At 32.3% G+C, this 16,449-nt stretch overlaps 1 protein-coding gene across 1 annotated transcript in view; it reads right to left on the reverse strand.

Annotated features, from left to right (window-relative positions):
• The window catches only part of TTC29 (tetratricopeptide repeat domain 29), a 270,197-nt gene that overhangs the window by 235,990 nt on the left and 17,758 nt on the right, over positions 1–16,449 (reverse strand). The window contains 1 exon segment of the mRNA XM_030917105.1: positions 1,141–1,364. Within this exon segment, the coding sequence (XP_030772965.1) occupies positions 1,141–1,364 (224 nt within the window).

Below are 16,449 nucleotides of genomic sequence, written 5' to 3' on the forward strand. Positions count from 1 at the left end.
CAAAATACTTTTTTTCACATCCATCCTGCAATGAAACCCTTTTCATAATATAAATAATCACCTCCTAGCCCGCTCCTGCCACACACACACCCTAGTTCATTTGTTTTGTTGTTCACATTTTTGTGTGTCTCATATTCATAAGTCAGGTCAAAACCTGATGGGAAATATGTATTGGCTCCAACATATACAGACTCTTCTAATGTTGTTTACATGACTCCTTAAATTTTCTCCATGGTACCATTGGGTAACAAAAAGTTGCTAATACTCTATTTTCTCATAGAAAAGCCTGAAATGACTTGTAGACATTGTAATGTTGAGGCCTGAGTTTTTCTTGTTGAATCCTGTGGTATTTTCCCCAAAAAATGTGGAGAAAAGAATAATTTAGAATACCAAATTTACATGCCACATTCTAGGATTTCCTTTTTATCTTTGATTATGGATGACTAGTTAAAATGACCAGTTCCTAATATGTAACTAAGAAATATTTATGACAACAATATCAGTAAAATTAGTGTAGAGATAAAAATATTTACTACTCGGAATGTATATTAACTTTCTGGAAAATTTTGAAATTCAAAAAATTTATTAGAAATGATATCATGGAAAATATAAAATTAACAATTTTATTTGCAATAGTGAATTGCAGGTTTTTTAAATGTCTTTTTACTATTTACAAAGATAAATTCTCCAATTCAAATCAGTAGGACTTCCTGACCCAAACTTCAAAGTCGACTATCTAAACTTAGGAAAATCAGTGTGATTTTCAAGTTATAGTACTCTTTGAAAGTATCTCCTCTGTGAAAGTCAATGTTCAGATTACATATACAGAAAAGCTGTAGAAAGGTTTAAACCTAATGATAGGAACTATGTTACTTCTGGGGAAGTTCTGGAGATGTTATTAGGTGCTATGTGTTGTCTTCCCTGGCTCGGAAGGACATCACCAGGATGCTTCCGTGTCTGGGCAGCCTCGTGATCCAACATTCCCTATTCTTAATTCCATAAAGACGCTTAATTGACTGGGTTGAGGTGTGTTAAGTCGTCTTAATGTTTCAAATTCATACATGAAATGATCTGGAATCTTCCCCCAGAAGCTCACTGTTCTGACTCCTTTTGTGCTCTGCCCACAGTCCCATCACTTACCTTTTCTCTCAGCGTCCTCAGCCCTGGTCAGGTAATGGTAGAAGTAATCCAGTTTATCAGGCTGCTCCTCCAGGGGCTTCTGCAGCCAGAAGAGGGACCTGACTCTCGCAGCCTCCCTCAGGGCATCCCACTGCTCCATCAGAGCGAAGAGCTCGGTGAAGGACTTATGATAACCATCTCGCAGCATGTCCACACAGATGTTCTTCTTGTAGGAGTTCCTATAACTGGGAATATGAATCAAAACACTCACAGATTTATGTTAATCCTTTAAGTCTACATAGAGTTTTAATTCTCTAATAATTAAAGGTTGAATCGTGTTGCCTTTTTTCCCACAGTGAAAGCACTGAAAACCATCAAAAGATCTTTGCCTCAAACACTTATAATTGAACAACTTCTGTTTAATGAAAGATGCCAGGAGCTATCTAAATACAGTAATTTTAATTAAATTACATTATAAACATATCAGTTCCAGAGCTGAGCTCCATTTGATAAGGACAAATAAGCTAGTTGACTGATGAATATTCAAAAATACTTGATACATCAGCCTCCCACCAAAAAAAAAAAAAAAAACCCAACAAGTCAAGCAAAAATAAAAATTGCCATTTAATATCAAAACAATATTCTCTCTATATTAGTAGTTTCACTGTATGTTACAGAAGTTCATCATTCTTTCATTCATGCAGAAAATATTTATTGAAATCTATTACTAACTATATATTTTCAAATTATTTTCAGTTAGAATTAGGTTAATGATTAATAATTCTATTCTAACTTCAATAATCAAATGCAAGAAGATAAAGTGACAAACAAATATTCCTTTTAGTCATGCGACAAATAGGTTCTGAGTTTCCTACTAAGTGCTAGGCACTGTTCTAGACCAAATAGATTCCATGCCCTTGTGACGCTTGCATTCTAGGGGCAGAACAAGACTAACAAATAAGGAAGCAAACGAGAAATAATTTCAAATGATGAAAATTTCTAGAAAGGAAATAAACAGAATTGTGAGGTAATAGCTGTGTAGTGGCTATTATTCCATTAAAAGAACAATTAGATGCCAAAAGATATAGCTTTATACTAATTATGTTATATTCTTTTAAAAAAATAGGACAAAAGACATGATGTGATACTACTGGCAATAAAAATTCACCGTGGAGTGGAAACAGCCCAGACCACCAAGATTGAGCCCAGTTTTGCCTCACCTCCCTAGGTCTCCAGTCTTCTCATCTCTAAGTTGTGTATACTAGTATATGCTACGTACACCATGGAATTCCTCTAGGAACCAAATGAAATTAGGTATGTGAGAATACTCTGGGAAATGTGAAATCTCACTGCTGCTTCTCAATTCCTCATTATGCATTAGATTCACCTACAGAGTTCAAAAAACAAATAACAAAACAAAATGACTAGACTTGCATCTGCCAAGAATTTCTTATCCAGTGGATCAGCTTAGGTAGAGAACAAACAAATAAGAAGTGGCAAGCAGGAGAGTGGTGAGACAGGAAGTTTAGAAAACAGGCAGCTCCCAGATCATGAAGAGACCTTACTGTAAAAACAACAATGAGAAGTCTGGACTGCAAGCTAGGAGGGAGGTAGAGCTATTGGAGATCAGAGTCAGGGAACCGACATGACGAGACTGCATTTTACAAAAGTCATCTAGAAGAAGTGTCCCAGCTGAATTGCAACCTTCTCCTATCTGGCAGTCAGGTTGTTATAGAACTAGTCCATAAAGAGAATAAAGAGACCACATGGATCCTAGGTCAAAAGATCAAAAGCCAACATTTAGCATGAGAATAAGATATATTTGAAATGGGGAAGAGAAAAGGAATAGTGGTTGTTACTTATTCCTGTCCTCCAATTGCGACAGAGGAGGAGAGTATGGAGAAAGGCAGCGAGATGCTTGGAGGGCCATGTTCTCTTTCTCTTCCTCACTCCAGTCAAATGGAGGAGCCTGGAGAGTAAAAAAGTCAATATCCTATGAAATGTAGTGGGAGCCAAGAGTAGAAAACACTCATATCCTTCTTCCCATCTAGGGTTCTTGAAGGCAGGGAGGACTACCAACATCCCTCTCCCCACCTCCCCATACACAAGGGCATGCAAAGGCAGCAAAAGTCACTGCATAGCATTTCTAGGCAGAGGACAACAAGAACCATCCCTGTAATTGCCCACAGCCCTGAATGGTATAGGAGAAGGGACTTAATATTCCAGTGGGCTCCATGTGTGGCCCAGAAGTTACTGGGAGGAGAGGGCTGATATGTCTGTCACAATGTCATCTGGCCATAGCAAGGAGATGTATGCTAACGACTGTTCATGGGCTGCCCACTGGGGACTGACATAAGACACAGCTAAAACTGAAATGAGAAGTACTGGGGTACTCCTGAAGGGTTCAGGTCAGCATATTTCCAGAGCTGATAGAACAAAGACGGATCAAGTACATCAGAGATTGACACATGTAAAGGATCTCATAAGCTAGGAATGCATTCAGCTAGTAAGTAAAAGAAACTTGTCTCACAGTGCTGTGAAAAATGGAGGTTTCTAATTTTCTTGCCTAAAGGCAGGCAGCTGAGGGCCTTGGTTCAGTGGCCTGGCAAGTTCAAGGCCATGTCTCTGGGGTTATCTTGACTTTCCCTCCTTCTGGTCCCTTACTGGTTGCTACAGGGCTGCTACAGCTTCAGACATGATGTCCACTTTCAAGACAGGAAGAAAAGGGAAAGTGTGGTGGCACTGGCATTCCTTATGGGAAAAACAAAACATTCCTGCAACCACTAGCAGATTTCCACTTGTTTATTGGCCAGAACCCTGTCACAGCCCCACTCCTCAACTTGGTGCCAGGAGTCTGGAAAAACAAATATCCTGCCTGCTCTTGGGCATGTTGCTGCCCCCAAACAAAACTAGAGTTATGTCTGCAAAGACAGAGGAAGGAATGGATACTGGACAGACAAATGCAGTGACAATTACAAAGTCCTAGAAGTCAGGGGTGTCCAGTCTTTTGGCTTCTATGAGTCACATTGGAAGAAGAATTGCCTTGGGCCACACATAAAATACACTAAAACAAACAATAGCTGATGAGCTTAAAAAATCATTTAAAAATCTTATAACCTTTTTAAGAAAGTTTATGAATTTGTGTTGGGCCACATTCAAAGCCATCCTGGGCCATCTGTGGCCCACGGGCACTGGGTTGGACAACATTGTTCCAGGTCAAGATCTGAAAATAAATGCTGTTACCCCAGGGGGTTGCCAGATAAAATGTAGGATGCCCAGATAAGTTTTAACATCAGATAAACAATGAATGATTTTTTTTTTTTATTAGCAGTATGTCCCAAATATTGCATAGAACATACTTATTCTAAAAAGAGTTTCTTGTTTTGGAAACGCAGACTGAACTGTATGCTCTATATTTCTATTTGCTAAATCTAGTAACTCTCCTTCTCTGAAGCCCCCAGTAGTGCAATGCTGTTTCTGTGTAGGAAAATAGGGTGAGGGGAAGAAGTTTTAGAATCTTGAACAACTTGAAAAACTGCCGAATTGGACTGACTTTACCTGAGAGTGACAAGATTGGATTTTTACACTAGGGAGGATCAAGGCTCAGGGCCAGGAATTAAAATTAAGTTATAAAAAAATAAAGACTTTCAATTTAGCATTCTCAAGTCTGTGAGTCAGAAATTCACACCTGATCCAAGAGAAGCAACAGGAGAAGGGTAAAACCAGGAGCAGGAAGAACGGATGGGAGACTGGTGGTCACGGAAAGGAGAGGTACTGGGGGTGGAACCAGGGTAAAGCTGGAGGGATGGAAAGAAGTAGGTGAATTCAAAACATTTTAAGGAGACAAAAATATGGATTACTTGGTGATTCAAAGATATATCAAGGGTGAAGGAAAGGGAGGAGCAAGGATAACAACCAGATTTGGGGATTGGGTAATGGGTAATTAGTAATTTGCTAAAGAGGGGAACACGAAAGGATGAACAGGTTTGGGGAAAGAAAATGAGTTAAGGTTCAGATAACTGGAGGTTCAGAAGCCTGACGGGACCTCCACGTGTTACCCCAGAAGGCAGTTTGGGGGGTGACATAGGAGGCCTGAGAGGACAAGGGGTTGGAATCTTGCCTCACATAAGCAATGCCACCTTTGTATGTGTATGCACTGGTGGCCGGCCAATCCTCCTAGGAGTGAAGAAAACATTTGGGGGCAAAAATGAAGAAAATTATAAATAGATAAAAATTTAAACATTGACCATAAATGATACAAATAAATGCCAGATAGGGCAGTTAGAAGGCCATCTCAGTTCTAATCCCAACAGGGTCAGAAATCCAGAAAAATCACTCTCTGGGCCTCATTCCCCCACCCCCAGAAGATGAAGGTGCTTTTGCTGGATGTGGTCCACCCAGCATCTAGCTCCACGTCCACAGGAGGCACACTCTAAAAGTATTTCAGAAATAACCTTCCCCACATTGTGTGTAGTTTTGGTGGCATGGAAATTCAGGGACTCCCTAGCCAAGGAGTGGGTTATTGACCCAAATTAGGCCAACTGGTCTCTCTCCCAAAATTCTGAAACCTGAGGCAAGCAACACAAAGGTGTAGGAGGTTGCTGGCGCTCAATCAATTCTGGCAGAATTTTGACAAGACTGTCTCATAGTTCCTGCTACCTATGTCCATTCGAGAGGGCCTGGTCTGGTCTTTTTCTTCTGATCTGGGTTCTCCTCTAAATTCCACTACATCCTTTCAGTAAAATCATTTCCACTTGATTTAGCCAGAATCCGTTTCTGCTGTCTGTGACCAAAGAACACTAAGTGATTCAGAAGGGATTGGGCAATCATTATTTCCACACCGTCTTTCAGCCTCAAACATCTATGATATATAACTAATATCAATTTTTAAAATTTCCAGTACATTTTTTAAAAAGATCATTCTTTACAGGTGATGTTACAAATAGAAATGTATTTAAATATGCATATAGAACTATGCTGGTATCGTCTCTGCTTTTTACACACATGCACACATACCTATGCACACCAATATGCTATTGTTTAAGCCTCATTGCTAGCATTTGAGAGCAAGAAAGGACAATTATAGTGGTTTAATGAATTGGTTCCTATCTAAACCTTCATAGTTAATGCGAATTATTTCTTTTAACCAGAAAATCTTCATTTGTTAAAATAAACTGGCTATCTAAAAAAAAGGAATGTCAATCTCTACCATTATATTTGAATTTCTCAGGTTTTCAATTTCATAACAGAGAACCACAGCCAAAGTTCACTTGCTGTATGAAAGAATTGTTTTAAACACAAATAGAAATATAAACAAAACTCAGATTTATTTGTTTAATCATTATTTCATTTGGCCATAAACTTTTTAGCCTTTGATTTCATTTACACATTAAAAAAACTTTTATGAATATTAGTCTAAATTAAAAGATGCTGTTTTTAAGCATCAGAAAAAGAAAAATCCTCTTGAACCGATGCCACAATACTGGATGAATATAGAGAACTCTGGTAAAATTTATGGAGAGATTTAATACTATAAAATATGAGGAGAGTTCATCTGACAGGAAAAAAATGTGCCATTCACAGAAGCAAAATCGTGGACATGCTGAATGTATCCTAAGGAAGATCTTTGACACTGCAGATACCTGGGGCTGCAATGGGATAAGGGATGCAGCTTGAGAATGCATTTGAGAATGAAATTAAGTAGTCAAGCATTTCATATAGGTTTTATTGCCATTTAAGGGCATTATTCATTCAATGGAGATGCTGTTAACTGTTCTGAATTCACATCAAAATCTCCCTTAAAAAATGCAGAGATAAGAAAAATCTAGAAACTGACAGAAGGCAGAGCTGAACAATATGGCATAACTCCACAGCAGGTGAATATGTAGAGATGCTGGGAAACGGATAATTTACTGCAAAACAGCCATGGAGATATTACAGTGTTTTAAAATTCTGCCTTAAACTATTTTGAATAGCTACTATTTATAGAGCACCCACAATGTGTCAGGCACTGTGTAGACATCATTTCTAACTGGCACAATAACTGTATAAAGTACTACTTCAATTTTTACAAATTAAAAAACCTGTCTTCAGTGAGGTTGTGAATTGCCCAAAGCCATACAAGTTATTAATAGTAAATGGCAGAGTTAGAATTCACATCCAGCTCCCTCTGGTTGCACATTGTGAATTCTTCCCATTTCCCTCCATTGCTTCCTATTATATCATGTATTGTTGCTTTTTCTTCTTCTCTCCCTCCTCCACACAACGTTCTGTTTATTTGCATTGATTAGGAATTTAATATTATTTGACAATTATGATACAACCTTTCAATTGGAAAGCCATTCTCTTTTTCCATGGCAATCCATGTTTAGGTTGGGTATTAGACAGAGATCAGTATCATTTTGTGACTCCCCCAGAGAATCCTTCCCTTTAACAGGAGACAGCAGACAGCCAGCAGCATCCAGGAAGAGCAAATTAAATAGATATGGTTCCCACTCGAGGCTGTAAAGTCTAACAGGAAAAACACTGACAAAGACAAACATTTGAAAGGATAAAAAGCATATACTTCTACAAATATAAAAAAAGATGAATAGATGCAATGAATAGAAATTACAGTTTATTTTACTCTCTCTGTACCTAAACTAATACATCTAATAACTAATATAAAACCCCCTAAGTAGGTCTTTCTATTAGTTATTAGGTGAATTTTTAAAATCAAAGACATTATCTTCTATTCAATCATATGACTGATAAATTTAACATATTTTTTCATAGGATAAACTGAATTATGGAATCAACATGAAGCTTTACATTCAGTGAAATATTTCAAAAGCAGTTCAATAAAAAATACTTTAAAACAAGATCATAAAATTTTCATTTAATCTGACAAAGATAAAGTCAAAAGATATGTAATATCTAATCAAAAGTCAGGATAATACTTTTATTTCATTAAGTTAATATTTAAAAGTCACAAGTGGGTTATCTATGTGTCAGTTATAACAGTTTTACATTCATATGGTAGGGATAAATGTTATTGGAATCACCTACGGGATAATTACATTGACTTAAATTAATACTTCAATAGCTTCAGTTAATATAATTTCCTTGGAATAAAGTGAATCACTATTCTTACCTATCTTTTTCAGTGTAGGTAGATATTATGTATACTGTAATTAGAATGAAAAAACTCATTTCTTGACATACATACTAACTGATAAAAATTGCATGAGTTGTTTATGTTTTATAGTTTTTGGTAAAAATGCTATTTTTTCCCAAAAGCTAACATAATAATAGAGCATTTTCCTAGCCATATAAATATACAAAGAGAGAGAAGTTAAAAAAACAAAAAATTTGACAGTGTTTAAAATGACTTTTTACTTTAAAGCCATATAGAATTACAATGAAAACTGAAAGCATTTTTCTTAATTTTACACACTTAGATTGTTCACAATTATTAGTCATAGTATTGATTAGTAATGATTAACAATTGGACTACCAACAGTCATATATGTATTTTTTGTAAGAAACATTAGGGAATTAAGATTTTTAGAATTCTTAATTTATTTTCCATGTACTTCAAAATATAGCAAGAAAGAAGTTTCAATATAAAAAGGTCTTTAAAGTTAAAGGCTTTCCAATGAGTTGACTGGTCTCTGGGGGCATCTACTGGAAATGTAGCAAACTGCAGTTACATCATGTAAATTTGATAACTTTCATTATCCATCCTAATATAGATATTATTTTAATTGATATGCAAATAAGGTGACACTCAAAGAAGATAAATGTAAAGTTATGCATGGTATTCTATCTCATCCATCTGGAACAGCAAAACATGTAGCTGTCTATGAAATGAGTTAACAAAGATTCAACTGTTAAAAATGTAAATAAGGGAGGTGGCATATCATAGATTAACAGTTTTCATAGCATCCAATTCTTATTTTTGGAAAAATTAGAAAAATATTTTATACTTAAACATTCACATGTTTAATGAGAAACTTTTATTAATCAAAATAAAATACATATATAAAGCACTTTTAAATTATGATGAATTATCTAAAACAAGTCATTTTGTATCCCATACATCCACCAATCATAAATAATATGACTACTGCCTATTTTCTATATGATTTAATTTAATTATTATATGTTAACATCTCAAAGAGTAGAATTTATTATATTTGGATCAAAATAAACTTTCATTATAATTAGTCATTACAACTAGAATTCATCATTAACATAAATATTGTTATTAATGTCTTCTAAACATTTCAGAACTTCCTTTAAGATTACTGAACATAAAATGAACACGATACAATCACTTCAATGTATGTATAGTTTAACATATTTTAAGAAGCTCTTTTTATAATATTATCTCAGTTATGACTAATCATATAATAATTTTAATATCACAGCCATTATGATAATATAATTTATATAAAATTATATTGTAATCTATATAAAATTATATTATATATTATATTTTATATATTATTATATTAATATATTATATATAAATATATTATACAATATTGTATTAATATAAAATAATATATTTCATTATTAATTATATTATTAATTTATTAAATTATATTAAATAATATAAAATAAGATAAAATATAAAAATATTGAAAAATAAAATTGTATATCGTTTATATTAAATGATATACAAAAATTATATAAAATTCTCCTTGTAAAGATTCAGATAACATTTTAGCTTCATTCCAAATAAATCGTCTAATGCAATATATTAATTTATAATTTTTCTAGAAATTTCTTAGAATTGCATACAAATAAATATGATTTCATCTTTTATATGAACTGAAAAAAATTAAGCAATATAAAAATATTACCAAAAAGTCAGAATATAAATATTAATATAGCATTCTGTTTCAGTTTTGATTTAGACTCAATTTAGGTAGCTAGTCCAATTTAGCAATTTTAAATATATAAATAAAATCTGCCTCCCAGAACTTTTTATGGAATAGAATTTTTATGTGATTATCAAAACAGTTACGCGTTTACTAATTTGAACTTTAGAGGAAACTTACATATGCAAGTTTTGCTTTGTAGTTTTAGATTTTTTATCTATTAAGAATAAAGAAAAGCATAGTCAGACTTTCAACATTGTTAAAGTATATATACAAATTGAAAAATGCTATTTTGAAAAAACTAACCTAAGTTCCAACTTTATTTAAAAGAAAAAACAGTAGGAATAAAGTTTATCCTCTGGTATTTTGTAAATAGTACTATCACTAATATAACCCTTTCAATGAATAATAAAAATATCTAAAAATTTGATCAGTAAAGATTGTCTCAACAACCCGATAAGAATTCAATTCAACATGAGTGATTGTATTTTAGAAGTTATGGAATATTTGTGTAGAATGGGACAGAAATTATTTCACAGATTCTATTTTGATAGAACTGATGTTTTGCATTAAAGGCAGTCACTTTATGTGAGATCAACAAATGTTTATAAACCAAACAGTATTTTCTTTGGTGATTAACAAATATCAGAGGAAATCATGCTTATTTAGCAAATAGTACAGGACTACAATCTTTACAATAACTTTAGATAATTTCCTTAATAACATAAAGGCATTTTTTAATGTGCCCATCTGTTCAAAGTGATTTATTCAAGTGATTCCCACTTAATCAAATATTTGAAGTACAGTAATTGTTATCAACTAGGAATGGATAAACTATTTATCAGTCAACAGAAAGTATTACCAAAATAGTTACCCATGGTAACTGTCGCACAGCACTTTAGCATCATTCATTTTCTTTATCGAAAAACCTCAAACATACACATTTTTAAAACTTAAAAAATTATTGTTTGTTTTAGAATCATTTGTTGATCTCACAAAAAGTAACTGCCTTTAATGAAAACTTCTTTAGTAGTTTGGTAAAAAAAGGATAGGAAGAAAAGCTCCTTATATGAGGTTAATTACACATGTGATTTTGATAAAAGTCTTATTACTTGCAAACTCCTTTGAGAAATTCAAACTTTATACAAAATAATTTGTGTAGAAAAATGGTAAGCCAAATATTCCACATGGAAAGATATGAAATGAGCGTCATTGTTAAAGGATAATTTTTCAGGGACAGTATTTTCAAGTCCTTGACTCCACTTGGCTAACTGCAGAAATATGCGGATTCTTGTTCTTTTCTTTCAGATTACACTGTACTTCTCTACTATAGAAAAACCAGTTAAACCTAAGCTGAAAAATAAACCCTGGAAATAATCTTAGTTTTTAAACTGAGTTATAATGATACAAAATAAATTCAAGTGAGTGATACAATTCTGGTATATTCTGTATCCTAAAATAACAAGAAAAAAACATGAGGAAAAGAGGAGGGAAACAAAAAATGAGTTTCATATCACAGGACTACAAAGAGTGGACTAAATATACATGTAAATTTCATCATGCCCACTCATCAAATGATCATTTTTGTCTAAATTAATATTTATAATTTATATTAACAAAAAACTCCACAGAATGTGATATTCACTCTGTTGTGTTCTTCTTTTTAAAACCACCCATTTTCACACTGACACTCTGTTTTTTGAAACATAATTCTATGATACCCTGCACAATTTTTGAAATTTTGTTTGGAAAACTTTTTCTGAAATAACATCATTTAAAATTTTCTTTTAGCTTTCTATACAGCATTATAAATAAAAGAACTATCAACTTTCCATATACATTCAGGGAAATATCAAACTTTTAATAAAAATGAAAAGCTGGAGAATATAAAGAGCAAACTTAGTAAAAACAAGTTGCATTATAAAGAAAACTTCAGCTCACTGCATTTTTTTTTTTTTACTAAAGTATGTCATACATTTTATCTTTGCAAGAGTTTGACGAGTTTTGCAAGTAAAATTCTGTTTCCTCTACACTTGCTAATAGTCATGAGAATCTGTAGTTTGCACCTTCCCATTAAAAATGTATTGTATTTTTTGAAATTATTCACCCCGCCTTTTATCCAGATCATGTCTTTGAAAGGAGGAAGTAGATAATAAATGGAATAATTCATGATTCCCCATTAAATATGAAACTTTCTTTTGCAGAGTTTAGAAAATGAAGTTCTACATAATGTACAAAAGTTGATTAGAACTTTTTTAACCTTTTCAAGAAAAATCCTTTCATATTAACTATATGAGGAGCTTTCTCTGAGAAAGGTAAAACAATCAATTCTTTACACCTATAGTTTTGTCATATATATTCTAATGTTGCTCCCTCTAAACATATATTTCCTTATAATACTTTAAACATATTAAAAATAATGGCAAGAAAAATAGTATACATTGAGCTATAAACATAACAAGTTTTAAAGAGAAATATAACAGGTTTAACATACACAGGGAAAATGACATAAATTAAAAATGAAAACAAAACATTATTCATGCTCTTTTCAGTAATGTAATGGATGATAGTGTAAGGGTAAATAACAAAAACTGCATGTATATTTCTCTTACTATGGCATGTCTTCTAGTGAAGTAATGATATTTTGTCATGAGAAAAAATATACACTTATAAAACTTCTCTTTTACAAATCAATCATTGGTATTCCGCTAACTATACTCTCTTGCATCCGTTTTATGATAAAATTTTTTAAAAGAAACCAAATGATTCTTAGACTGATTCTATTCTATATTTTTATATATAAATATTCTATATTTCTTGGGTGAGAAATCTGTGTAACTTATCTTAAGAGAAATGTCAAGTTCTGACTTCTTAAGAGCAGCAGTTGATCTCATTTCTTCTTTGGGTTTTTAAGCTTCTATTATAGAAACAGTTCCTCATTTGACTCAACATATTTTGATTTTCCCCTTATCTAAAAATAAAATTAGAATATATTTCCCTATCACACTTGAATGCTTAAAAGATGACTACCAAACTGTAAGTCATGTAAATAAATCTTTCATATTATGTGCTTTTAATTACTGTTGCAAAGTAAGTGTGCACTGTGCACATGAACAGTGAAGCCAGGAGTTTTCACTGACTATATGTATACAATAAACTTCCAGAATATAATAAAAACTAAATTAATAAAAACGAAAAGTCAATGGGTCATTTTGATTCTTTCATCAGAAAACATCTGTATATAAAGATCTTGTTTTCCTGAATATGATATTAATTTTATTGCAGCTACCTAAACATTTAGAAAATTACTAGTTATAACTAAGAATATAGAACTAGTAAATAAAAAAGTATATCAATAAGAATATTGCAATAGCAAAAGAAAGTATTTGTAAGATGAAATAAACTTTTAAAGTTTTTAAAAAAAGTATAAAATAGATTAGCAGGCAGAGAATAAGAATATTTTTCTTTTGTATTCCCATAAAATAATGCAAATTCCAACAAAAAGAAAACTTGTATAATATTATTAGTATTAAACAAAATAGAATCCAGGCAGAAAACATTAAAGGAGTATAATAATATCAGATTTATAAATAGATTAATTTACTGAAAAACATAGCAGGTAGGAAACAATGCACCTAATAATATAGCTTAAAATACATAAAATTAACAGAAGAAAGAGAAGACACTGATTTTAATTTTTTTCCAGAAACTTACAGATAATGTAGAGGGAAAAGTGTTTGAACAGTAATTGCCTAGCTTGATTGAAATAACAGCCTCACGCTAATATTTATATTCTGAGAGATTTTTATATAGAGAACTATCTACCAAATTAAATAGAGAATATATACTTATTTTTCAAAAAAATAAATATTTATAAAATCTGACCAAGTACTGGTCACACCAGGAATTTTGTAAACTGATACACTTACTACACATCCATGGATATACATCCATGACACACTTACTAAGCATGAGTAAAGATTTACTTCCCAATCCAGGATCCCCTACAAAAAAAAAAAAAAGCGAACACCAAAAACTATTCACCTGCAAATTTAGAAATACACTCCAAGTTTATTATTTGCTTAAATGTGAAACCAGTATGGAAATTTTCATATATTTAGAATTGAAAGAAAAAAGAAGTTATCATCATATTTAAAAAGGAAGCTATAGATTTAAGTGCATTTTCTGAAAAACAGGAGCAACTGATACTAGTGAAGAAGCTAGCTTTCAACTCAGGATGATAGAAAAAATCCTAACAAAATAAATATTATGAAATAATACTAAATAAAAACTGAGAAGAAAATATTAACAGTAAATTAATAAACTGATAAAAGAGAGACCAAAAAGTTCACCCATAAAACAAAAGAACTGGTTACGTGAAAAGACAGAGATATCTGTACAAGTATAACCAAGAAAAACAAAAACAGATAGTCACTAAAAATAGCAGCATGAACGGAAAAGACTTCTAATTATAATTATAGTAACCGCTAACTTTTACTGTATGCTTAATGATGTGCCAGGTGCTGTTTTCAATACTTTACATGTAATTAGCCTATTTAACTTGACAACATTTTTTATGAGATAGGTGCTATCATTTTAATCTCCATTTTACAGATGAGGAAACTATGCCACAAAGAGTTTAATTAACAAGGTGAAGATCACACACCTGTGAGTGATGGAGCTGGTTCATCAACAGAGGCAGTCCAACCCTAGGCCCCGTATTTTTAGCCATCATTATCTTTACGCTACCTTCAAGATATAGAGAATATTTCAAGAAATATAGAAGAGACTTTAACGTTATTAGAAAATATCATGTTAAACTTCATTGCAGTAAATATAAAATTTTACATAAACAGGCACTTATTTTTCAAAAATAACAATTCGCTGGAGAAGATTTAGGAGACCAATTACAAGACTTACCTACCCCCTTTCCCCTGACCCCCTACTCTCACCAAAGGAGAAAAACTATTCAGTTTCACATGGGAGTTCTACCAAATTTTCAATAATAAGAAATTCCCATTTCATCCAAAATGTCCTAGAGCATTGAAAAGGATAAAAAATTCTTCAGTCAATTTTACAAAATACAAGTAACCATTGTAATTTCTTTTGCTGGGGGAGGGCCCAGAAAGACTGCAGAGAAAGAGATGTGTCTAGGTCCTTGCATTATCTGAAAAAAAATTTAATTTGCCCTCACTTTTAATTGAATAAGATAAAAATTCTTTAGTCAATTTTACAAAATCTTGAAGTGTAGCAAGAGAAAATAAAAACCACAGCTCAATATCATTATGATTTAGATGCAAAAGTCACATATACACATACACGTGCGCACACACACACACACACAGAAGTCAATAAATTGAAACCATCATGAGTTTATCTCAGAATTGGAAGAATAGTTCAAAATAGAAAATCTAGTAACTTTATAATAATCTAGTAGGTGCAAGAAAATTATTTCACAATGTTCAAAGCTCACAAATGATTAAGAAAAAGAGAAACTAAAAAAAAAACTTCTTTATCTTGGTAATGTGTATCTATTTAAAAACCTATGGCAAAAGGCTTTCTGTTTAGGATACATTAGAATCGTCTTCACTGAAGCCAGGAATGTGAAGAGATGCCGCTGTCAATGCTATTATTTAACACAATTGAAATGAAAGGTTCTTGTTAATGTGGGACTCAGTATTTTAATAATGTCAGTTCTCCTAAAATAACATATGAATTTAGCACAATCCCAATAAAATCTTAAAGATATTTCCCCAACTCTTGACAAGATTATTCTAAAATTCATATAAAACAGTGAATATACAAGAAAAACTTTCTCATTTGGAACAAAAGGGACTTTCTGCCAGATACAAGAATGCATTTCAACTATATTGATAAAAAGATTAGTGGCACTAATATAAGAAAAGGCAAATAAATTAATATGACAGAATATATATGTACATGTATGTGTAAAGGTGTATGCCACATATAGACACATGAAAATTTGCCATTTAATAAAAGGAGCATTTCAATTCAGGGGAAAGTTTTTAGGACAACTGATTTGCAAATATTACTGGGTTTTTTTTTAGATTAATATTTTATATCCAACAAATAACACATATATAGCATGTGCTATATTACTTTTCTGCATTTAAGAATATAATTAATACACTTAAATCTCAGTTTCCTGATCATCTCCTTAACCCTAACATATGTGATAGGTTTACATTGACATTATCATGAAGATCTTTCAGCTGCTTAATCATATTATTTGCTACAGAATTAGTTAAGAAGTGTTTCTTCATCTTCTATTTTCTTGAAGAGTTTGTGTTGAGTTTGTCATTATTTCTTCCCCTAATGTTAGGGAGAATTCATTAGTGGAGCCACATGGGCCTGGAATTTTCTTTGTAGGAAGTTTTTTAAACTATAAATTTAATGTCTTTAATAAATATATATCTCTTCTGTTACTTGTATCTATGTAAGT

This window comes from Rhinopithecus roxellana, chromosome 2 (assembly GCF_007565055.1).
Source record: "Rhinopithecus roxellana isolate Shanxi Qingling chromosome 2, ASM756505v1, whole genome shotgun sequence".
NCBI classification, from domain to species: Eukaryota; Metazoa; Chordata; class Mammalia; order Primates; family Cercopithecidae; genus Rhinopithecus; species Rhinopithecus roxellana.